At 47.3% G+C, this 25,203-nt stretch overlaps 1 protein-coding gene across 1 annotated transcript in view; it reads right to left on the minus strand.

Moving 5' to 3' along the window:
• The window catches only part of LOC144145284 (uncharacterized), a 104,957-nt gene extending 102,831 nt beyond the window's left edge, over positions 1 to 2,126 (minus strand). Inside the window, exon 1 of the mRNA XM_077676834.1 lies at positions 1,587 to 2,126. Coding sequence (XP_077532960.1) covers positions 1,587 to 2,012 — 426 coding nt within the window. The 5' untranslated portion in view covers positions 2,013 to 2,126. The remainder of the gene's footprint in view (positions 1 to 1,586) is intronic.
• Positions 2,127 to 25,203: the final 23,077 nt, after the last annotated feature.

A 25,203-nucleotide genomic window follows, 5' to 3' on the forward strand; every position in this document is an offset into this window, starting at 1 on the left:
GGTGTCGCTGCTTCCGCCTATTCTTGTTTATAGCTTTCGGCGATCACGTTACTCCTGGTGGAGTTTCCTAATGATCAAAACGTGTGCCGAACTATACGGGGAAAAGTTTGAAACGGCTTGCGTTCACGACACCTTTGTTTCCGTCGTAAACTACGGATGATGCAGCACAAAGGAATAAATGTATCCAAAGAAAACACGGGCACAACATTGCTCCAGTGCGATAAACTGTCCAATGCATGCTTATCTGATGCTGGCATTACGCGGTAACACTGTAAGTCTTGTGCAAGACGTACTGTGCAAGTGCCCTTGCTTTACAGCTAAGCAAAGCGGTAAATGAAAATATGACGAGCACGACTACCTCGTTCTTTGTTTCCCACATGCCGACAGCGCCAAATCCTGGAGCTTTGTTTTAAACACTTTATTAGGTAAGGACGGAAATTCCTCTATGTTGGACCAGTACATGATGTGAGCGCTTGTGAGTATACGAATCAAAGCACCTCCTAAAGAGTATTTTTGAGCTCAGATTGGCACCGCTGTCATTACGTTGCCAAAAACGAACAAAAATGTTGGGGTATCCCGGCATAAAACACTTTCGTGTTAAAATATAAAACCCGAAAACGAACAACCCTAAGTATAATGGGTGGCTTCTGATGATGATTGCTATTGGTTTCTCCTTGGTAGCGCGGTGATGACATGCCACCTTACCAAAAAGGACTAGTATACCTATATTTTACGCTCTTGGTTTAATGCTAGCGCTGCTTAGGGCAGGCACAAAAAGCTTATTAGGCACAAAATACTTTTTTTCTGTTACATGGGGTAACTGTCCTAGGCAATACTCCCGTTTTTAGTAGTAAAGGTTGAATCCCCACAAAAAAACCCTGTGTGCAGGAATCCACCCTTTACAGGCCGTTTGTTTCATTGTACTGGCGTGATTTCCGTGGCGGTTATGACGTCAGCGAAATCTTTGTGCATCCCGGAATAAAACATTTTCGTGTTGATAAAATCCAAAAATCATTTCAGGGACTTTTGTCACTTCGGTCATCGGTAGATATGTGCAGAAACCCTGCATCGTCAACCTTGTATTTAAATGGGCCTTCTTGCATCCCGGGCTTTCCGTGTTTTATAGGAACTGTGAAATATTACTTAGCTACAATTTAAAGCTAGGCATATTCTTGTAGGTGGACAGTTCTTAATACTCCTGAGAATTTGAAAGGAATACAGACTTCTTCACATTTTACATACACAACCGCAACTTCTGCAAAATTCACTACAGCAGCTGGCTTCTTAGAATTGGTTGCAAGTTGCACGCTCTGCCGTGATCTCGAATTATTAAGCAAATCGGTTGAGGCTCGTCGAAAATTAAGACGATTTCTAAACACCCAAGAATCGTGCATGTACCTGCGACAACTGATATTCTGTCGTCCGTCTTTCAAGCAGGACTGGCGCAATTCGCCACGGAGGTTTAAAAAGTGCTGATTGTATGTTAACATTTAAAATAGGCGGCTACTTCCGATTTTTGAAATTTGTTCCCACGGGTTTTAAAATTAATTGTTTTATCGCAATTTATCTGGTATCCCACAACTCACCGGGATCCTCGAGTACGATGTTAGCCAGACGTATCCTTCTCCGTCGTGCGCCCCTCCCGACGCCTGTTGGGGCTTCGGAAAAAACTCCACACTGGGCACATTGCTGTTCTCGTCGTGTTCGTTGCCGCTGCTGCCAGCCGCACTCCTGCCGCCGTCGCGAGAACCACGGGCGTGACCAGCCGCGTTCCTGCCCCGCCGGTGCGAGCTCCTGCGGACTCGCGACACCTCCGGTCCGACCACGTCACTCACCACCATCCCCATGCTGCTTCGGGACTTCCAATCACGGTCACGGCCTGACATCAGGTCACGTAGGACGCTCACGTCACTGGACAGCTTGTACGTGACGTAGAAGTCGGCCGCGAGGCCCAGGTAGACGACGGCCAGGGCTCCGTACAGGGCGCACAGGCCCGCGCTGGAAGCGGACATGGTCGAGAGCGCGAGACGCGACCGCGTCTGTCCCGGCGTCTCACGCGCACTGCTCCCGGGCGCAGTCGCCCCAAACTGAGCCAGCGGCGCCGACGGCTCGACCACGTGTTTCGCTCTGGGGATTGGCAAGAAGCGCCGCTCCCTTCAAATGAATCCGGCTGGGGAAAAGAAAGAGGAACGCCGACGGGGAAAGGGCGAAGGAGGAAAAAGAGGGCGAGGGGGAGGCTTTACTGCGCTTGCGCGGCGTCGATTGGGGGGACTCGGAAGGAGCGGTAGCGGAATCATTGTCTGGCGGAGCGATGACGTAGTTTTCGGTCCTCCTCTTGACAGTTTCCGCGCGTTTTGTGTGTGTCCGGCTTTGGGACGCCCTGTCATGCGAAATTGTTGCTCTCCATCGCTGCGCGCCGATTTATAGCGCGTTTTAAGTAGTTTTAACCTCAAAATGGTTGTACAATACGAACCAACAACTTATAGAAGTAGTAGTCGTAGTAGCACCTTTATTGATAAGGAGGGCCAAAGGCCGGTTTAGGGAAGAGAAAGGGGAGTAGTGGAGGGGAATGCAGCGTCTTTTACGGGGGAGTAGCAGCTTCTAGACATAATTTCAGTGTTATGGAAAGTATGTCACAGTGTTTTCTAGCAATTAGACATTTTTATTTGACAAACACGAAAAAATAAAAGCCTTTTCATTTTTTATTTCGCTAGTTACTGTCTCCCGCCTCCTCTTTTTTCGACCGTTTGTGTCAGGTATTCGAGGTGGACTGTCTTCTTTTGATGTGAGGCACCCTATCCTGAGGCCCTTGCATCCATATACTTTTGTGTAGACGCTGATGTATATCGTTTAGCCTCCGCTAGTTCGAGAGCCTGTCTCTTACAAAGATGCTCCTCACTCTCCGCGAGTCTATTCTGTGCAAGCTTTTTAGGCTGCTCATATGCAACTTCTTTTTGCCTGCTGGCTAGTAATAACCGCAATTTTATCAAAGGGGATGGTCTGTGTGCTAAACTCGAATGATCATATTCCCCTCTTCCCCCAAAAAAACATCTCTTGCCGAACTGGGAAATGGGTATGCGTATATGAACATTCGGGTAAATTTCTCCTTTCTCACTATTTTGCAAGAATAAGAAACACGGCAGGTCAGTGATGTATTCGTAAAATTAGCAAACAGACATGCCGTCTTTTTTTTTTTTCTCTTTTCAGGTTAATGGGGAGCGAATGATATGTCAGTCTTAAAGGGGGCCATTCAGACAAAATACAACTTTGTTTTATTCGAAATATTTGGTGTTTTATAGTACCCTAGCGCTTGTCCGGCAGCAAACGATGCTTTATTAACTAATATTATTCACTAATAATAATCAATTTAAGTTGAAAATTTGATTATACCACTAAATAATGTGTTTCGTGCTGTCTGCGATGACGAAACAAGGACGGGTCTTCAAGCGAACAAATACGCCGTTTAGTCGGCAGCGGACTCCGCGGCGTCTTCGTTACCGTCAGTCCGCCTCGGTGGCACCATTATACTGTGCAGGACCGCTCTCCGCCCTCGCTTTGCTTTTGACCATATTTGCGTTTGGTTTGTTTTTGTTTTGGTTGGAAGTAATCGTTTCGGGTACGCTTGAAAAGCAGGCTCACGTAAGACAATGTCGCTTACGCCAGTCGGCCAGTGTTGCGTGAGACAACCCCAAAGCGTCGCACTGCTGTGCATCTATAACGCGCATAGGGCACGCAGTACCAACAGCAGTACACACTGGGTCGTTTATGTTTATGCGAACTTTCGCAACTTGCATTGTTTATCCCTCCATCCTTAAGCTATAAAATGAATATGCATTATGTGTAAGCGAAAACAGCTCGTTCTCCAAGCTTGTAAGCCCCGTCTAACTTGCGTTTGCTTTTGCCGGCCTCAGCCAATCGCACAGCTGTGTATATTATGTCATATGTTTTAGTGCGAGAAATGAGCTAGTGGGTCGCATTGTAATTCTTTTTTTCCTAATTATATATCTCATTCGAGCGAAGTTTACGTTTAACGTGCTGTAAGGACGGTTCTAACGAAGCAATCTTTCGAATGAACCAAACTTGTGTGTTGTCCGAATGGCCCCTTTAAGTAGATAGATCATTACTGTTACATGCCCCTGGGTGACATAACACTGGCCATGATAAACACTGATAAACAATTTGTTTATATGAAATGATAAATATTTTGATGTGGAAGACAAGCGAACACATACCTGTCATAGGTACAAAGCAAAAAGTTGTATAGCGAAATCGTTTTATTCCAAGTATCGCTTGATCAGCAGTTTTTATGGTCCAAACTACACTGCAGGGAGAGCAATACATCGCCGCTTTTAACGAACTGGTGCTTATAATTAAGCGAGTTTCCCGTACCGAGAGCCTCGTTGTGGCGAAAGTTCGTTATGCTCATCCACCACCATCTTCTCGCTCACAGCAGCAGCCGGAGCATAATCCCACTCATCTCCCCACTGCATTCATTAGTAAGGTGCAGGACATTCCACACGTATTAGGGAGCGGGTCATGAAGATGATGATGACGATGGCAATGTCATGACGTACGTCCGCATTGTTTAGCGGTGAAAGGAATCTTAGAAAATCTTGGCTTAGTTGAGGCTACGGGATCCGCAAGGTATGTCCCAGAGAGTATAAATAGAACATGCCACGAATAAAAGTATGCCGGAATTACACCTCTGTCCGTTCCTCCCCCTCCACAGGTGGTCTGCTTACCTTCAGTACAAACGCCGATTACAAATTTGATCTCCTGAATCATTCGTAATTTGTCGCAGGAAAGCTACTGCACCTCGGTTCCTGTGTTCCTGTTTTGGAAAAGCGAAAAAGCACGTTTTTTTTTTTATCGCGCTACCGAAGCCTCCGACCCCCTGTGTGAATACAGCCTCATATTTCACAGCGCCAGCCGCGGGTGATGTGCGTTCGAATCGGTGAAAGCGACCTCATGTTATAGCCTCCCAGTCCGCAATTTCATCAAGTTCTTATTTTGCCTTTTCAGGTTTGTTTGTTCGCACAGAGCTTACCTGCTGCAGCCACCACGCCTCTCAGGTCATTTGGTGTTCACGAACAGAATAAAACAAAAACGCCCTCACATGCCCCCGCACTCAGGGGACATTTGCTCATGCGAATTAGCGGGGCTCCCTGTTAATTCTCCCATTTCCGGCGCTGCAGCCGCCAACTGGTGAAACAAAAACACCACAGGTTGCCGCCGCTCCGTACCTAGGTCGCTTGTCTTAAGGGGCTTCGATGGAGATGGATGACTTTGGGCCGCGTCACTCTGCAGGGGTTCTCCAGGGTGTTCGACCTAATCGTGCATCTCGTCACGCATGCGCCCGGCCCACAGCTCACCAAGGCTCCCAGTAGTTTCTCCGTATATATAAATCATGCATCCCGGGTGTGCTGAACTGAATGTACAAGGCGACGCTTTTATCTCCTACCGGATGGGGTGGTTCGGGTCGAGAAGGAGCGCTCTTCTGGTGATTCTGGCTTCTGGCTCGCACAAACCGACGCCGATACTTGATGCTCTTTTGTCGAAAAAGCGATGTATGCAGCGTTCCCTTTTTGTGTCGCGTCGCTCCTTTGTCGTATTTACGGAGCACGTTTTCTGTGAGTGGTTGCTTGAAAAGAAAAAGATTAGCAGGATGAACACAGCAGCCAGTACAACCTTCCCCCAACTTTCGTGCTCATGCTTTATTTCGCATGAAGTAAAAAAAAAGCCCTGCAAAATAATACGCAATTACAAATATCCTTTTTTGGTGCAGACAAAGTACTATTGTGGGCGAGCATTGCCGCGTCGATTGGGAGCGATCAAAGTGGATTAACAGCCTCGATTCAATTAGTAAAACTGTTTATTCTCTCTCCCCCTCTCTCTCTGGGGTGAAAACCCAACATGATCTATTCGTGCGTGAGGGATTTATCACGCTAAAGTGAAAAAGATATTCACGTAGCACCCAACAGCTATTTGCCCCCAGTCACAATTAATTTCGGTGTGCTTTTTATTCGCAAATGTAATTATACAACAATGCGTAGTGATAGTATTACAGCTACTAGTAGTAGGATTGATACAACAAAGCAGTCTATGCCTGAACGTACAAGTAAACACTGATCTCTGCAATTATGGTTTGTGGGATTTGAAATGTGTCTGTAGCTAAAAATCTCCTGGGCGCACGCAGAACAGCTCGGTGCCTGCACATAAGTTTGCATTGCTACGCTGGCGGGCACTTTCTTGTAGGCTTTAGGCTTTAGGGCGAGCATGACAAGTTAAACTATACTTTTATTGCACTCCCATTTTATTATTCGCTTGAGGGCTGGCGTTATATTGGGGCAATGTATGTTAGTTCCTGTTAGCGCACATCACTGCAGAACAAGAAATGAAGGAGTAGCGCTCGAAAAAGAAAGGGAAAAAAAAGTAAGGCAGGAAAAAGTAAGACCGCAAAAAAAAAAGAATGAACAAAAGGACGGCAGAAGGAAATCAAGACGTAAGAAAGCAAGAAGCTTGTAAAAACGTGGTATGCAATCTTTGACTCACCTGCTTTTTTTAAAAAGACCGTCGTCTTTCTTGGTCTACTCGAACGCGGAAATTTTAGTATGAGTGTCTGTCGGTCTGTCTGCCCCTTGATTCAGCCGCCCGGGAAAAGGTAATACAAACGTTGAACGATACGTATATATACGCACAACCATATCCAAACATCTGATTCTTGCGGCCATGTTCATACTTGTCAAAATTGTTGAGTAAAAACAAAACATTACGCCTATCTGGCACATAAGTGACATTTGCCGGATTCTTTTAATAAAAGTACTAGATTCTTTATTTACCGAAAAGTACGCCCAAAAAACTACAAAAGCAGCCGCCCGCGACGCAAACAGTAGATGCAAACAGGTTGCAATAGATGGCGCGTAGAAAGCGCGTGCAGTAAGGTCCCTAGGGACCTTAGGATGCGCTAAGGTCCCTGAAAGAACTAAGGTAGCGCCAACTGCTCCCTCCTTCTCCGCTGCCCTCCTCTTTTTTCTCTCCCCTCACCCGCGGCGCCGCCGTCCCTTTAACTCCGCGGCGGGGCCGCCATATTTGTTGGCCACTTGAGAGCAGACGCCCCTCGCTACGCTTCAGGGCGCTCGCTGCAGTTAGCTCTTGTTTTCGCGCCGAAATCGCTCTTTGGTAGCATTTATAGGATTTCTAGAGCCCCGTTAATTTCTAGAGGATTTCTATAGGATAGGATTTCTAGAGCCCCGTCTAGAGTTAATTAATCATGCAATACGTTTTTTCACCGGGCGCGGTAGTTTACAGCCGTTATTAATGGAGGCGCCTGGACAGAATTGTTTTGTGCTGGGATATATTCTGGCAGATTTGTACATTGCACTAACACAGGGATACACCCGAAAGAAATTCGAAAGAGGACCAATGTCACGATGATTATCAAGAGAAAACAATAAATCACAAAAATGAATTGGTGCCAGCAAATAGATATTTTATTGGAACAAACGTCCGTAATGACGTCGTGCAGGTGGCTTGTGATGCTGACGTGGCTTCCCGTGAGAAAAAATGTTGGGAGTGGCATTTGGGTTTAGTTTTTTTAACGCCAAGCTTCTCCAATATCCGTTGCTCAAATTGATCCGTGAAATAATCCTATTGAGAAGGGAAAAAAATGTCGCCACCGAGTTTGAGATGCGCCACAAACACTCCGCAAATATAGGCAATAATGCATTGCAGAAGGGAGTTAGTGACTGTTCTACCGTAGCATGGTCAAATTCGTGTTCGCGCATCTGCTCAGTGCCGCGTCCGCTCAACTCGCTACACTAAACCCGTTTAGCAAGCGCTTTGCTGGACAAAAATACGTCTGCTGAAAATAATATAGTCGCCCAGTGTGTTTTGGTTCAAATCGCAATGACTGAATACGCTGCGCCACTGACTACTAAGATGAAGTAAGCGCGCACACTGCAAATGTACGGCATCGCGTGTAATGCAAACGTAAGTCGTAATTAACGTTCCTCTGCGCACACACGGAAGAAAGGGCGTACAGCCGTTACGGTGCGAATATGCATTTGAAGTGCTCATTCAAACGTGCGCGAATTTAATAAAGCGATAACAGAAATTGCGCATCAAACGTACGTCAACGGCGCGGTCACTATATTAGCTGACCTTAAATTGTTTTACCTAGCCGCAATTTTTTTTTTCTCGCAACAGCCTCAATTTGCGCCGCACCGACCAAGCCCATATTACGCAGCAAATCACTCCGATGTCATAACAACGGGATTATAATACCACCCGGGTAGCTAACACACAAAACATGACTTCACGCCAAAAAGAGCGTACACGCACTCGGAACGCACACGATACATGGTCAGACGCAAGCTGCCGTCGGCCAAAACGAGCATGAATTCAGGTGAACAATTCTCGCGTCACGAAAACCTTACGACAACTGACTGAACATGCTACGCCGCTGATATTGATGCTGGAAGTTAAGCGCGCACATGACAAATACACGGCCTCTTATCCAAACCAAAGCTTACGACGGGACGAACTCGGCGCTGCGCGCAATGCCTACTCAGAACAAAGCGTGGACGACGGTCGCGAAGGGAATACGCATTTCTTCGTAAGTGACCGCTCAAGCTCGCGCAGAATTTAACAGAGCAAGAACAAGCATTCAGAAACTTACCTCGCAAAAGAGTGATGGTAGCGTCGGCCTGAAGTATGCCCGTTCAAATCTATGCAACCAAACTTTTCTCCTTTCTGCGTCGCGTTTCCCGGACGGGATAACGAAGTCTTGTGCCCTGCCTGACGATATTCGCGCTGCCTAAGGCACAACACATCGACACCGAGAAGCAACCTAAAACGACACCGGTGCGACATTTTTTCGAAACGAGCAGCTAATTCTTACTTTCCTATTAGCTGGCGCCTACGATAAAGCCGGTACTGAAGCACGGTGGCGACGGTGGCTCGGAAGCCAGCAATGGCGTCGCAGCGGCGGCGTTGCGCAATGTCCCAGCCGGCGAGGCATCGGAGAGGCGACCCGGCGGCGGAGCAAAAAAAAACAAAACCACGTGACTTTTCCCTTGGCCAATGGCGCGCGGCGTTCGCCGGCGAAAAAGAAAATGGCAAAAAACGAAGTAAGAGAGGAGCGCGGGCGAGGGCGAAAGGCGGCGAGATCTAAAGATGGCGCTACCTTAGTAATTTTAGGGACCTTAGCGTGCAGTCGGATGCCTGGATGCGCTAAGGTCCCTGAAAGAACTAAGGTAGCGCCAACTGCTCCCTCCTTCTCCGCTGCCCTCCTCTTTTTTCTCTCCCCTCACCCGCGGCGCCGCCGTCCCTTTAACTCCGCGGCGGGGCCGCCATATTTGTTGGCCACTTGAGAGCAGACGCCCCTCGCTACGCTTCAGGGCGCTCGCTGCAGTTTGCTCTTGTTTTCGCGCCGAAATCGCTCTTTGGTAGCATTTATAGGATTTCTAGAGCCCCGTTAATTTCTAGAGGATTTCTAGAGCCCCGTCTAGAGTTAATTAATCATGCAATACGTTTTTTCACCGGGCGCGGTCGTTTACAGCCGTTATTAATGGAGGCGCCTGGACAGAATTGTTTTGTGCTGGGACATATTCTGGCAGATTTGCACATTGCACTAACACAGGGATACACCCGAAAGAAATTCGAAAGAGGACCAATGTCACGATGATTATCAAGAGAAAACAATAAATCACAAAAATGAATTGGTGCCAGCAAATAGATATTTTATTGGAACAAACGTCCGTAATGACGTCGTGCAGGTGGCTTGTGCTGCTGACGTGGCTTCCCGTGAGAAAAAATGTTGGGAGTGGCATTTGGGTTTAGTTTTTTTAACGCCAAGCTTCTCCAATATCCGTTGCTCAAATTGATCCGTGAAATAATCCTATTGAGAAGGGAAAAAAAAATGTCGCCACCGAGTTTGAGATGCGCCACAAACACTCCGCAAATATAGGCAATAATGCATTGCAGAAGGGAGTTAGTGACTGTTCTACCGTAGCATGGTCAAATTCGTGTTCGCGCATCTGCTCAGTGCCGCGTCCGCTCAACTCGCTACACTAAACCCGTTTAGCAAGCGCTTTGCTGGACAAAAATACGTCTGCTAAAAATAATATAGTCGCCCAGTGTGTTTTGGTTCAAATCGCAATGACTGAATACGCTGCGCCATTGACTACTAGGATGAAGTAAGCGCGCACACTGCAAATGTACGGCATCGCGTGTAATGCAAACGTAAGTCGTAATTAACGTTCCTCTGTGCATACACGGAAGAAAGGGCGTACAGCCGTTACGGTGCGAATATGCATTTGAAGTGCTCATTCAAACGTGCGCGAATTTAATAAAGCGATAACAGAAATTGCGCATCAAACGTACGTCAACGGCGCGGTCACTATATTAGCTGACCTTAAATTGTTTTACCTAGCCGCAATTTTTTTTTTCTCGCAACAGCCTCAATTTGCGCCGCACCGACCAAGCCCATATTACGCAGCAAATCACTCCGATGTCATAACAACGGGATTATAATACCACCCGGGTAGCTAACACACAAAACATGACTTCACGCCAAAAAGAGCGTACACGCACTCGGAACGCACACGATACATGGTCAGACGCAAGCTGCCGTCGGCCAAAACAAGCATGAATTCAGGTGAACAATTCTCGCGTCACGAAAACCTTACGACAACTGACTGAACATGCTACGCCGCTGATATTGATGCTGGAAGTTAAGCGCGCACATGACAAATACACGGCCTCTTATCCAAACCAAAGCTTACGACGGGACGAACTCGGCGCTGCGCGCAATGCCTACTCAGAACAAAGCGTGGACGACGGTCGCGAAGGGAATACGCATTTCTTCGTAAGTGACCGCTCAAGCTCGCGCAGAATTTAACAGAGCAAGAACAAGCATTCAGAAACTTACCTCGCAAAAGAGTGATGGTAGCGTCGGCCTGAAGTATGCCCGTTCAAATCTATGCAACCAAACTTTTCTCCTTTCTGCGTCGCGTTTCCCGGACGGAATAACGAAGTCTTGTGCCCTGCCTGACGATATTCGCGCTGCCTAAGGCACAACACATCGACACCGAGAAGCAACCTAAAACGACACCGGTGCGACATTTTTTCGAAACGAGCAGCTAATTCTTACTTTGCTATTAGCTGGCGCCTACGATAAAGCCGGTCTGAAGCACGGTGGCGACGGTGGCTCGGAAGCCAGCAATGGCGTCGCAGCGGCGGCGTTGCGCAATGTCCCAGCCGGCGAGGCATCGGCGAGGCGACCCGGCGGCGGAGCAAAAAAAACAAAACCACGTGACTTTTCCCTTGGCCAATGGCGCGCGGCGTTCGCCGGCGAAAAAGAAAATGGCAAAAAACGAAGTAAGAGAGGAGCGCGGGCGAGGGCGAAAGGCGGCGAGATCTAAAGATGGCGCTACCTTAGTAATTTTAGGGACCTTAGGATGCGCGCGCTTGCCGGCACCCTAGCGTGGAGTAGCGTAGCGGTACGGTGCCTCCAAGCACGCGCGTTTCCGTCGTACGGCGGCGCTGGCATTGAGGCACCCGGCGTGGAGAAGAGGAACGCGGTAAATTTAAGTCGACTTGAGCGAACCTCAGGCGCGTTTATCTTGGGAGAAGCGAGACGGAAGAGAAAATGCGCGGAAAAGAGAAGTGAGGCTTTTTCTTGGATGGGGCGCCAGACGAGTATCGTCCGTCGGCGATATTTGTAGCAAAGTGAGCAGATATGCGGCCATTTTCTTTTCATCGTTGTAGCGTATTCCTTAGTAGCTTTAGCAATTCCACACTTTCGAAAACCGCAGCTCACGGCTTATTTCTTTAATATTAATAAAGTTCGCGCCAAACTTGCACAGTTGATAAAAGGAAAAGATTCAGCTGAAAGCAAATTTTTGCTCATGGCCAGATTGAGCGAAAGAAGTGGTTTGCTCGTTTCGGCACTTTTTTTTTTTTAAAGACGGTGGTCTTCTTGAACTAGGTAAACGCGCAAAATTATCTATATGTCTGTCCTTTCGTCGTTCCGTCTGTCTGTCCGTTGGTCCGTTCGTTAGCAGTGTCCTTTGTCCGTGTTTCAGTGCCCGTGTTTCTCTCGACCATCCTTCGTTTCCGTGCGTTCCAGCTGAATGTTTTCCAGCGTTCTTTTAATTATCAGTGCTCAGTGATTCGTATTTTACGAATACAAATTATAGCCACCACATCCATGTGAAACATAGGGTCGAAAAACGGCTATATTTAGTAAGACTTTGTTGCTAGTTAGTTAGTTTATGACGCACGAAGGAATTACTCTGTGCAGAATACCAAGACGAAGACAGAGAGGACAAGACGAGCGCCGCTTACTTCCGACTTTATTTTTCATGAAATGACAACTCGCATATAGGCCGCGATGGCGGCTTTTCTGACTGAGCCGAAAAGCGAAAGCGCCCGTGTGTTCAAGATTTCGGCGCATGTAAATATCCAGAGGTGTTCAAAATATTCCGTAGCCCTCCACAACTGCGCGCCTCATCACCTGTGTAGCGTCGGTGCGTTAAACCTCGTAATCAATCAATCAAACAACACACATATGTACGTACTTCCCACCGGTATCATCCACAAGCCAATCAACAGTTGCACCACCCAATTCGGCGTAACAAGAATTATATGTCAAATACAACAAACAAACAATTCGATAAAACGAGGTAAGCTAACAGTAGGCACCAGATAACAGATCCAACTGTGAGATTGCACAAGGAGTCTAAAACGAACACGTCTCATACCTAAAACCAAAGATGAAAGATTAAAATCAGAGCCAACAAGGCATAAAAACATCAAAGCTAGAATTACAACAGGGGTTGGAGAGTTGAAGTGGTAAGAAAAACACAAAGTGCGTTTCCGACATTTTAAATAAATGAATTGGGGGGGAGGAGGGGGGGTTCTTGCTATGCATTGCAAAGCATGGTAGGCGTTCCAAAGCCTGCAGATACCGAATTCTGATCACGAACTAAAGACCAAACAGAGAGAGGAATTACTGAAGCCTACAGACCAATAAAGTACCCGTGCCACACGGCAAATTTAAGGTAATTCCCACGGAATGTCATTCTTTAAAAATGACCTCATTCTTTGTTGCCACACGAAAAAATGTAATGATATTCGATCAGAATGACATTAGGGACCGAATGAGTTTGCGGAACCCGTTCGACTGCGTTCTGCAGCAAATGTATTATCTCCACACCAGAGACTCGATGGGAATGCCTGCCCAAAACTGGTGACTAAACCGTCAGTAGCATGATAATATTTTTACATGCGTATAATTCTGAGTGATTTATTTATTCATGTGAAACAAGCCATATAGAGTTGTAAAAAATAAAACTGTTAGCCTCGCTACCTGGCCAGCATCATCCGGTGTGGTGGGCGCCAGCCTAAAGTGCATTCTTAAAGGGATTAAAGTGCATTCAGAAGTGCAGTAAAGTTGTTTAAGCTCTTTTCGCTCAGTTTTAGCGGATGTTGAAGCGCTTATCGAAATATTTTCTCTACGAAAGTTTTTAGCGATTGCAAGCACCATCATTTGAAAATGACATTTATTTTGGCCGTGTAGCAGAGCATCAAGAAGATGGCATTAAGTATAACGAATGACATTCGATGGGAATATTAATAAATTTGCCGTGTGGCTGGGGTATTAGAGACTATGGAGAAGATTGCGTTACCATGCCCTCCGTAAGAATTCTAGCCACAGAATTAGATTTCTTACAGTGTAATGCTTAAAAGAACTTCGGGGAAATTTTCTTTGGAAACGCACCCGCTGTGTTGTTCAGCACTTTTATTCTCCCACCCCTGTTATCATTCTAGTTTTGGTGTTTTTAATAATCTTTCATCTTTGGTTGCAGGTATGACACGTGTTGATTTTAGGCGCCTTGTGTAGTCTCTAGGTTGCATCTGTTATCTGGTGCGTACTGTTTCGTTACTTCGTTTTATCGAATTGTATTGTTTGTTGTATTTGACATGGGATTTTTGTTACGCCGAATTAGGTGGTACAGCTGCTGGTTGACTTGAGGGTGATACCGATGGAAAGTATGTATGTGTGTTCTCATTTAATTGATTGATTTGATTGATTGTGTGGTTTAACGAGCCGACGCAACGCAGGCGATGAGGCGCGCCGTAGTGGAGGGCGCCGGATTAATTTTGACCACCTGAGGATCTTTAACGTGCTCCGGAATCTCGTACACACGGGCGTTTTTGCTTTTCGCTTCCATCAGAAAAGCGGCCGCCGTGGCCGAGAATCGAACCCGCGACCTCGCGCTCAGCAGCTGTTCTCATTTAATGCGAAATAAAGTTTGAAGTAAGTTGCGCTCGTCTTGTCCTGTCGCTCTTCATCCTCGTCGTCTGCACTAACTTATTCCTTCGTTCGGATACATTACTACGTCAAAAAAGGCGCGTTCTGTGCACGCCAGAGCCATAGAAAGAAGTGCCGAGCTTTAGTTCGCGCTGCTGGTACCACATTTGTTGGTGACTCCGGTCCAGTCGGCCTGGTTGATTGTTTTAGGCGCGGAGTACCTTAGGACCCCCACAATGTCCATCCGCGTCCGCGTGCATGGCATCTACAATCGCAAAAAGGCACACAGGCACCGGCAGGAATCGAATTTGTGTCTGGTAGACCAGACAGAGTTAGCGTCGGCCGTCTTACCAATTGGGCCACGACCGGGAGTTAGTACCCGAGAGTCAAACGGCGTACTCCCTCGCCAGTAACTGTGCGGAGTACCTTAGGACCTTCCAATGTCCGTCCGCGTCCATCCGGGCGCACACCACCATCAAGCAAAAATCAAGCGAAATTCAATTTGAGCCGTGAGTTGCAGTTTCATTTAGGGAGTAATCAAGGTGCAAGTCACGCCTCAAATCGAATGACGGTCGGGGCGCAAACCGGTTGTCACTCGGGGAGCAACTTGGATGTCATTTCGAGTTCCCGTACTCTACACCCTCGCCATCATCCTAGGAGTAGAAATGCTGCCATTTTTTACCTGCCAGCATGCACCCCCATTGGCTTCGTCAAAGTGTGGGCTCGAACTAAGTCGTAACTCGTGTAAATAAACGTGCAGTAGTCGTTTCATACCGGCTCACCTATTTAAAGAAAACAAACAACACCCCCTCACTCCTAATACCCTTCAGGTCATCCGGACCGAGTATATTTATAAATTGATTGATTGACTTACTAAGAGGTTTAACGCGCCGACGCAACGGAGGCGATGAGACGCACCGTAGTGGGGGGCTCCGGATTAATTTTGACCAACTGGGGATCTTTAACGTGCGCGGAAATCTCGAACAGAAGAGCGTTTTCGCTTTTCACAAGAAAATTAATAAAGCCGAGTGACTTCACGCTTTGCATCTTAGCAGATCCGCAGGGATCACATCATTTACTATAGGCTGATACGTGGTTTTCCCTTCCAGAATTTCTTGATTCAGTAAACATCAAGGGAAACCGTAACGGGTGCAAACGATCCTGAACTATTCCGTTGTTGTCCCTTTTTACGATCAACACAAATCAACAGTGGGAAAAAAAATTTGGAAAGCCGTACTACTACGGCTTAACAATTCCATTCGGTTATTCTTTTTTGCCAAATCGCGCCATGTAAGCTCGAACGAAACGCTCCTAAGTGAAGGAGTGCGTCAATATCTTAAGGGAAGTGATGTTCGGCTCCATACGGTTGGATTAGTGTTTGTCAATTGCAGACGATTCTAGTCGGCGGTAAGGCAAAGGTAACGTCGTACCGAGGGGCTGTCACGCCTAGCCGTAACTTGTGAAATACGACGTTTTCCGTCGTCAGCTCGGAGCACCTAGCCTAAAGTTGTTAACGTGACAGCGAGTCAACGGAAAGGAAAACTAGACGACAGCGGAGGTGTCGCATAGCAAGTGCTTCGGTGTCGTATCGCCGCCTGTAGTGTTGTCGCTTTTTCTCGACCCTCTCGAATAGCAACGTATTCCTGCTGCTTGGGTTTCCTACAAAAGGAAGGAGCGAATGCGACAGCGTAGACGGCTCTGGGGACAACCAATTCGATCCAACGAGGTAATTTCTTCAGCGGCGGTGTGCGAGTCATTTACAACCTTAGGACTTTGGAAAACGAGAAACGATGTTTTTACACAAGCAGTTGCCGGTTGGCTGGTGGAATAGATGCAAAAAAAAAAAAAAAGAATGCAGGGAAGCGCGCACTAACGCGTAAGACTTGAACGCTAGCGAAGTTGTACGCAACAAAACAAAACTTGATGAGCTAGTTGGTTCATGCTTACTGGAAAGAATAAAACGGGCGCTAAAGAGACTAAGACGAAGTAGACACAAAGAAATAGCGCCTGTGTGTGTTTTTTGTGTCTACTTCGTCTTGGTCTTTTTAGCGCCCATTTTATTCGTTCCAGTAAGCTGTATGCAACTTTCATGACCAACACGATGCTCAAGTCCACGATTGCAGCCGATTTCATTCTTATTCGCTGTCGCAACGACCTTTACTCCATCCTTTTTGCTAGAATCGTGAGCTTCTTTCATTTTTCTGCAAGTGATAATCATTGAACATCACCTAGGATGGGCGAACGCTATGACGTGTCTCTCGTTCGGAGCAAGTGTTTCCACAATTACGGCGAACGCTGGAGTCTTTTTTTGTTGTTTCTTTTCTGGCCAAGCTTCACCAATCTCCATAAGTGGGTATGCTTGGCATGACAAACGTGCGCCAGGGACGCTGGGCGGTCGGCGCGAGGCACGCACGCACGAGCGCTGGGCTTTTTCATGTTTTGTAGCGTGAGCTACACTGGCCGAGGTTGAGCAGTTTCGCACGGCTCCTGGAGAACCGTATTGCGCTTGCGCGAGGAGCAGTGACATCACACGGCGCACAGAACGTTGCTCGCTGCCCGGCGCCTCTTACACACCCCACGCGCCCAGCGTTTTCGCCGACCTCCGTTCCGCACGTGGCGGCCCGGTCCACTTGACGATCATGCGAGGGGTGGCAGGGTGTGCAACCGATGACTCGTGCGTCGTAACACCGGCGTTTGCGACGCCGGGGCGATTGGGGACGCTGCGCCGGGGCCGCTTGATAAATATAAATTTGTCACATAATGCGTATACCGTGTGTGCGTCATTGAAGCAGCAGTAAGCATGATAATCAAGCTAACCATAGAGAACCAGGAAAGCTAAGAATCACCAGCTGAAACTTAGCTCACGCTACGTATATGCCCTGCCATAGCCGAGCTAAGCCACTGCTAATTTTTTTTAAATGGTCGCCGGTAGCCGCGAGGCACACGCTGACGTGTGCGCGCTCGGCATTGTTTGGTGTTTTAACTGAGGACACAAAAAGTTACGATTTGCTTAGCACGTTCGCTGTTAAAAAGGCAGGATGTCAGGGACTTCCCATGCTATCGTTGTACCGTTGAGAGTTTGGTTATCCAATAACACAGTGTTGCGGAGGCGGAGGGGATAAATGGGGGAAAGGGCAGGATTTGTCGCATTATTGCATATGCAGTGGACAATTGACAGTAAGAAAATCGCATGGTTAGTGACATTTTTGGGGAAAGCTCTTAACAGGACGCACACGTGCCTAGTGCTTTAGAAAGAAATAGGAGAGCGGGAAAGCCTCGTCAGGTGAGGGAAAGATGACAAAGTGAGGACATCTGTTCGCTTTTTGTTTATGCCTCATCAAGCTGGCTAAGCTGTTTGCTAGGCTGACGTCAGGAGGTGAATGAGAAGCATATTGTACTTCCTTCTACTGCGCGTTCTTTATAAGTACATGGGAGACAAATGTTTGGGAGTGGTTGCAGCCTCAGCCAGGCGCCAATGTTTCGACAAAAGTACTCCTTGACGAAGACACGTTTTCTAGTCGAAACGTTGCCGCCGGACTGCATCATGGACATCTATGCACACTCACAATCCTGATTTGTTAATTGCGGCTGTTTTCGTATACAGAAATACGTATCACAACTTTTTGCGTTGTTCCGCGACAAAATTACGTATACGGCAGTCAAAGTCACTTTTTCAAGTGCCTAATTCAATGGACACCATAAATGAGCGTGCGTATCGTTCGTTTCCCTAGTCGAGACACAAATGAGAATTATCAGTTACCAGTGCACTGCAAATGGGCCTCTGCATGCACAGAAATACGCACGCATTCGCTTATATACACGTTTTTATTTACACGTCTTAGGCAATACACAAGAAAAGGGGGGCACAATGCAGTCCCAGAAAAGCAAACACGGAATTTCAAAGACTCGCATTCACAAACTTCCACATCATAGATAGCTCTGGTTATGTCGCAAAGAAATAAAAAAGGAATGTGTATCGATCGATGAAAATACACGCCGTCTGCTTCTTGTCGAGCATACGCGCCTAGCAACCGCAGTTCGTGTCTTCTCCAGCAAAGGTCTTCATGGCAGCGTCCATAAGAGCGGACCAACTCCTCCGAGTTGATGGATGGGTGATATATATTAGCATCATACACACAAGCAAGTTCGAGCTGTTCACTCCACAGCAGCATGAACGTGCAAGTTTTTACGTTGCGTAATAGCAATTTCTTGGGAAAAGGTGTGGACGGGAATATATATAAGACGGGAGCGCCTTTCGCTGAGTCAGGGCCGCACACATGGCTTTCAGATGTCCTCCAGGGAAGTGGACTACATCAGAGTGTCGACCACGGGCCGCGAACGGCCGGAGCTGCGGGAAGAATGACGAGGCTAGCTATCGTTGCGGTGCCATTACGACAACGACGACCGCGACGACGAGAAGGCGCGAGTCCTTGAATTCGGGGGTGCATCGCTGCTGGTGGGCTTCGGAGGGGTAAAAAAGAAAGGGACAGTTCCGCGAGAGGCAGTGCAGCACATCGACTCCCCGCCTTCTTTCTCTAGTCGAACAGCGGCTGCTGTCAAGTCGGACGGCGCAATATTGCATTTTCATTGCCGTTATGGATGCCCCTGACAGCGGCAACGGAAAAAGGGCCCCGATGGGCAATTCATAAGAGCATAATGTGGGACCGCCGCTGGGCGCGCCAGTGACAGCGACCACGCGGAGACATGGAGACAGGCACAAAGGGCTCGAGGCGTGTGCTGGAGGGGGAAAAATCACGGCGACGTACGGCCTCCGGCGCAGCTCTGTTACTGATGTTGCGGAACTTTGGCTGCGATCTGGCTGCACTCCCCGAGGACGGCTTTAGAGGTTAGCCGCGAATGAGATAAGCACCCGGACGATAATTGGTCCCGTGCGCCCGCAAGTTTGAGCTTGAAATCCAGTTAACTCTCGTTGTAACTGAACACATTCGTTTTGAAATTACCCGGATTCTTTCACATTTTCAACTGCAAGAGCAGAAAATCCCCGCTTTAAAGAAGCACCGCTTATAACGAAGGCGATTTCCTCTCTCCAAGACGTCGTTATAACGGTGGTCAGTGTAGCTCCAAGTTAGAAGTGGCTGAAGTCGCTCTGCTTCTGAGCCCAAGGATGCGGGTTTGATCCCACCCACGGCGGTTCTTTTTCTGGCGCAGGCATACAAGGTAAACTCTGTGTGTCGAAACTTTAGCAAGTTAAAGGCCACAACTCAAGCACTGGATGCGCATTTAGTTAGCTGTAACGAATGATGGAATGATCAAATGACTAATGGTACCCTGACCTTATTTCATTTAGTTTTATTCTCTTTACGCCGTTGGCATTTTCAGGACCTTTTCTCGATGACGCCGAGGTCAGACACAGGATCTATGCGTAATAGATCAATAAATGATTTCGGGTAAAAATGAATTGGGGTGCCGGTTTACGAAGTGAATCCGCATTTATGGCAAAACAACTTTGTCCTTTTTGGTACGGTACTTGTTTATCTAATTGGGATGCAATTAATTGGAGTGTTTCGCCGTGCTTTGAGCAGTACCATGGCCCAAGTTACCCTTTACAGGCGCCTGGTGTTACACGTGATTGTGGGTTCACTATATTGCACTCTGGTCAAAGTGGTGAACGCCTGTGATTAGTCGCAAGCATTACTACTTTTTTAGCAATTACGGGTCTTGTGGTGTTACGGAATTATCCATCCGACCACGACTCGCTGGTTCGTTCGGCCTTAAAATTAAATGTTACGAGTCGTCTTTGCACGATGCGAGGGTGCAATGTGTGGTAAAACCACAAAGGAGCCACCGCCAGTTAATCTGCGTGTGTGTTTGTGTGCGTGTTCGCGTGTGTGCGTGCGTGTGCATGTGTGCGTGTGTGCGTGCGTGCGTGCGTGCGTGCGTGTGTGCGTGTGCGTGCGCGCGTGCGTGCGCGTGCACGTGCAAGTGCGCGTGTGCGTGTGCGTGTGTTCACGCGCGCGTGCGCGTGTGTGCGTGTGCGTGCGTGTGTGTGTGTGTGCGTGCGTGTGCGCGTGTGCGCGTGTGTGCGTCTTTGCACGATGCGAGCGTGCAATGTGTGGTAAAACCACAAAGAAGCCACCGCCAGTTAATCTGCGTGCGTGCGTGCATAGGTGCGTGCGTGCGCGTGTGCGTGTGCGTGTGCGGGCGTGCGTGTGTGCGTGTGCGCGTGTGCGCGTGTGTGCGTGTGTGTACCAACGTACCAACAAGCTCGCACTACCACGCTTTTTCACTTCATGTGTGTGTGTTGTGCGTGCGTTATCGTGTGTGTGTGTGCATGAGTGAGTGAGTGAGTGAGTGAGTGAGCGAGTGAGCGAGTTAGTGAGTGAGTGAGTGGGCGAGTGAGTGAGTGAGCGAGTGAGTGAGTGGGCGAGTGAGTGAGTGAGCGAGTGAGTGAGTGAGTGAGTGAGTGAGTGAGTGAGTGAGTGAGTGAGTGAGTGAGTGAGTGAGTGAGTGAGTGAGCGAGTGAGTGAGTGAGTGAGTGAGTGAGTGAGTGAGTGAGTGAGTGAGTGAGTGAGTGAGTGAGTGAGTGAGTGAGTGAGTGTATAACGCTTCGCATGCCCCTCATTCGATTCTTTAAGCGAGCGATATTTGCGAGTAGCATTCTTTGAATCAACGGAAAACTAACAAAGAACCTATATATTCATTTTGATGGTGGTTAGGAAAGGGGGGGGGGGTAATATTCAAAACTTCAATTTAAATGGTCGTCAATAAATGTAAGGGCTGCCACTATGCTGTGAAATAAGAGCGAGGTTGAAATAAGTGAAGTACTTTGAAGTAAAGTAAAGTAAGTGAAGTTATAACATTTTTCGAAACATATAGGGGTGGTAAGATATTAAAGTGAATATTTGTATGTCTCAGTGTGACGTCCGTGTGCACCACAAAACGCACTGCTGGAAAGCCAGCTTTCTCTATGAATTATGCTGGTCGTTGGTGAAGTGAAGAAAAACACGCTTCCTGTGGTCGCATACAAACCTCGGTCCCTCGTGTTATGAAGCCAACGTCTATCCGCCATTACGACATGGTCGAAGCAGTTTGGATTTAGAGACGGGTGCATGGAAGTGAAAAATAATTAGCAAAATCGTGCCCCCTTCCGTTTAACGACAACGATGGTTGAACGCGAAGCTTTCTTCGTGCGAAATCAAATGGAGAAGGGTCAAAGTCAAGGTCGTTGCGATTAAATGCCAAACTGCGTGCGAGCCAAACTAAAAGATTAACGAGTCAGAGCCCAAATCGTCTGCGAGTCAAAGTCCAAAAAGACGACAACCATGGAATTCGTCATGAGAAAGCTTCGCGTTCAACCATCGTCGTCGTGTGACAAATCGGTGATTTTTAGCCAATATTTATGTTGCAGTCAAGGACACGAATGTATTTTTGACATCTAGGCCAAACAAAACATTTATTTAAATTTTGTTGTGCCTACTGCACTCCATTTACTTTTTCTTACCGGCTTGAAAAACTGTTTCTTACCGGCCATATGAAAGCTTACTTTAGTTAAAACACTTTGATTCCCGAATCGCAGCAGAAGACTTGGCATCCTATAAGCTGCAAAGACGGTAGTTTCCCGAATCCGTCTTCCCTCCGAAACTACCGCAGATGTATGCTCGCTGTCGGGTAGAGCGGCTGACAAAGTAATTCCCCTTGGACAAATCTCTTGCCCTTGGCCCATGAAGCAAATTTTTCCGGTCCGCGGAACCAAAAGAGCATTTTTTATCCCAGCCCCTTCCTTTGCCCATTTCCCTCTTCACCGAGATGAGACAAGCGAGAAAAAATAGCGACGAAGCGGTTTTCGTTCCTTCTGACGCGCAGGAACTATATCTTTCCCCACCATCGACCTCGAGCGCAAACAAGAAGCGGACAGCCCCATTTTATATCTTTAATGTTGTTTTAGTTGCTGTAGAGCAGAACATCGCTTTTCGTAGAGTGTTATTTAGCGTTCTTCTTTGTTACGGTCTGAAGCCTGGAGAAGCAAATAATCTCTGTTTGTTGATCTCGATAACAGCCTTTTCTAGAGGGGGGTGGGGGGCGGTTCGCATATTAGCAATACATAATGAATTCATCTCTTGTCACGCGTTATGGAGAAATTATCGCATAACTGGTGCTCATTTTTTACAGACATTATTACCCCTGGAAGACTGAGAATTTCAGCAGCTGTCGCAAGTTCAATCGGTAGCTCAAAATGCTTTCTTTCTTTGTTGACTCTGACGCTGTTGTGAAGACCAAAAAATCGTTAAGCTATCAGTAAACCAAAAAAGGAGAAAAGAGATATTTCTGGGTGAAATATGGCTCGAACTATTAATAAAAAGAAGGCTTCTGCCTGCCATGCCTGTATTAGCGGGGGAAAAGAAAAGGTCAGCTATGTTTTCGAAGAACGGGCTGCAGTAACTAATGCTGTTGACCGCTCTCCTTTTTGCTTAATTATGCACTACCCAGGCGTGAGGGAGTAAAACCTCACCGCTGAACGAAAGGCTGCAGGACATCACTTTTCAACAACGAAACTTTAGCAAATCGCGATATTTGTGTCCGCAGTTACAAATACCAAGAAATTGCCGAGCCCGCGCACGTGAGTGCGGGCGTCGGGGCTGCCGCCCTGCAGGTAACATAACCAAGAAAATGCCTAGTGCTCGTGCGTGCGTGTTTCGCGACGGCCTCCCAGCGCCCCTGCGCACATTCGTCAAGCCAAGAATATTCACTTCGGGAGATTGGCCAAGACTGCGGCGACTGCCAGGTAGGTAACTAAAAAAACAAGGGTATGTAGACAGCTCGTGTGTGCGTGCCTCGCGGCGACCGCACAGCATCTCTGGCGCATGTTTGTCATACTAAGCATACCCACTTTGAGAGATTGGCCAAACTGGCAAAAAAAAAAATCTCCAGCGTTCTCCGCCTTTGTGGCAGCACATGCTCGGAACGAGAAGGACACGTCATAGCGTAGGCCCCTCCAAGGTGATGTTCAATGATTATCACTTCCAAAAAAATGAAAGAAGCCCACACTTATAGCAACAATGATGGAGTAAAGATGGTTGCAGCAGCGAAGAAGAAGCAAATCGGCTGCAATCGTGTACTTAAACCTTCATGTGGTCGTGAAGGTTGCGAACAGCTTCGCTACCTTCAAGTCTCATGGGTTTGTGTGAGCTTCCTTCATTTTTTTTTGCCCTGTCATGATCTTCAGACAAAAGTAATTATGCGTAATTCTGGTGTGAATAGCCATCTGCTGGCCATAATATGCATGACGTTTCGCTGTGACGGCACTGACAAAAAGTATCAACAGAACAGGCTTCGACGTGCCTGTGCGCGCACTTCGCAGACGTCGATGAAAAAGCGGCAAGAGGTCAACCCACCTCCGGTCATGACCTCCACACTGTAGTTTGTGTGTGCATGTTATCAAAAAATACCCCATGCAGGAAGGTTTCCGTTTCTAATACGGAATATTCCGTAACCTACGGTATTGGAAAACCCGGCACAACCGAGAAATAGCACACGGTATGTTTCAGTAGAGAAGCATTTCCGGTAAATTTCTCCTGGGTTAAAACTGAACCCACTTCCCCCGGATTTAAAGAAGAGCGCACATCGAGAATGAAACTATGCTTTCATGATTTTAGCTGTGTAAAGACGGTTAGGTACTGCGCTGTGGCCATCGACTTCGAAACGTGTTTTAGAGTCGTTTACTGAGGTCTACACAAACAATGTGAGCCCATTGATTGCCGAAGTAGCAAATGAGCGACCAACAAAGGACGTTCCGCTGAATGCCCTCTTTGCGTGACGATGCGAACGTGGGTGCAAACAAGCCTGTTGGGAAATCCCCGTCGTGCACTGAATCAAGACGCTTTTCGGCGCTGCGCCCACAAAGGGCCGCAGGGCGGACGCGGCTATGAGTGAGAGTGACGAATTCATTGGCAATGCTGCGAAACGTATCGCCCACAGAAAAGCTCCAAAACGCTGCTCATAGCACACAACTTCAAAGAGGACTCATCGGCGTTCAATTCGACGTTAATCCTTTTGTATTCACAACTCGTGTAAAATAATTGGTTGTCCTAGAGGTCTTGTTCATTTCTGCCGCACGGCATTCCTGTCTAACAGGCAAAGCACGCTTTACAAGGCGCATTTTACCAGTACATTTCCGGAGCTCAACGAACAATATGATTTATTGATTGAGGTTATGATTAATCAATAAGTGATTATTGGCCGACTTATTTATTTATTTATTTATTTATTTATTTATTTATTTATTTATTTATTTTATTTTATTTTCTGGCGAGGAATATGAGATCACGCTATGTAAGAAGCGGTAAAACACCCATTCAAGTGCTATCCGCCCATGGGGCACGTGGGACATTGGCTACCAAAGAAAAGGAATCACCAGGGAGGAGGACTGTGCTCAGATTTTCAGCATTTCCTCCCTGACCATGAATAAACCTTTCCCCAACCTTTCCCCCAGGGCGTCAATGATCTCCTACACAATTTATTAATTTATTACTGTGTCATTTTGTGGCTGGGAAATTAAGGTGTTTCATCTAATCAAAGAAACCAATGTTTATATGTTACACTATTCTGGATCTAGGCGCGGCTATTAGTGGCAAACTCAAATTAAGACTAGTTTGTAACAGGTGATAGCTGTTCTACGCTATATTCCCTTGCGATGAAGGAAGAAAAGAGTTCGCTTCTGTCGCGTTGCATGACTGTAAAGCGAAAAAAGAATGGGGTAGCTTCGCACTAGTGGAGCAAAGACTGAACAAAGAGGGAAGCTGGTGCACCCACCGAGCTTATTCTTGGTTCGGTTAAGTTTATGCGGGGTTAGGCATGGAGAGTCGGCCAAGTTTTCTATGTGGTTATGTCTCGAGACTCGGTCAACAATTCCGCGTGGTGTTGTCGTT

This window comes from Haemaphysalis longicornis, unplaced genomic scaffold (genome assembly GCF_048455015.1).
Source record: "Haemaphysalis longicornis isolate Haplotype H1 unplaced genomic scaffold, Haemaphysalis longicornis Haplotype H1 scaffold_7, whole genome shotgun sequence".
NCBI lineage: Eukaryota > Metazoa > Arthropoda > Arachnida > Ixodida > Ixodidae > Haemaphysalis > Haemaphysalis longicornis.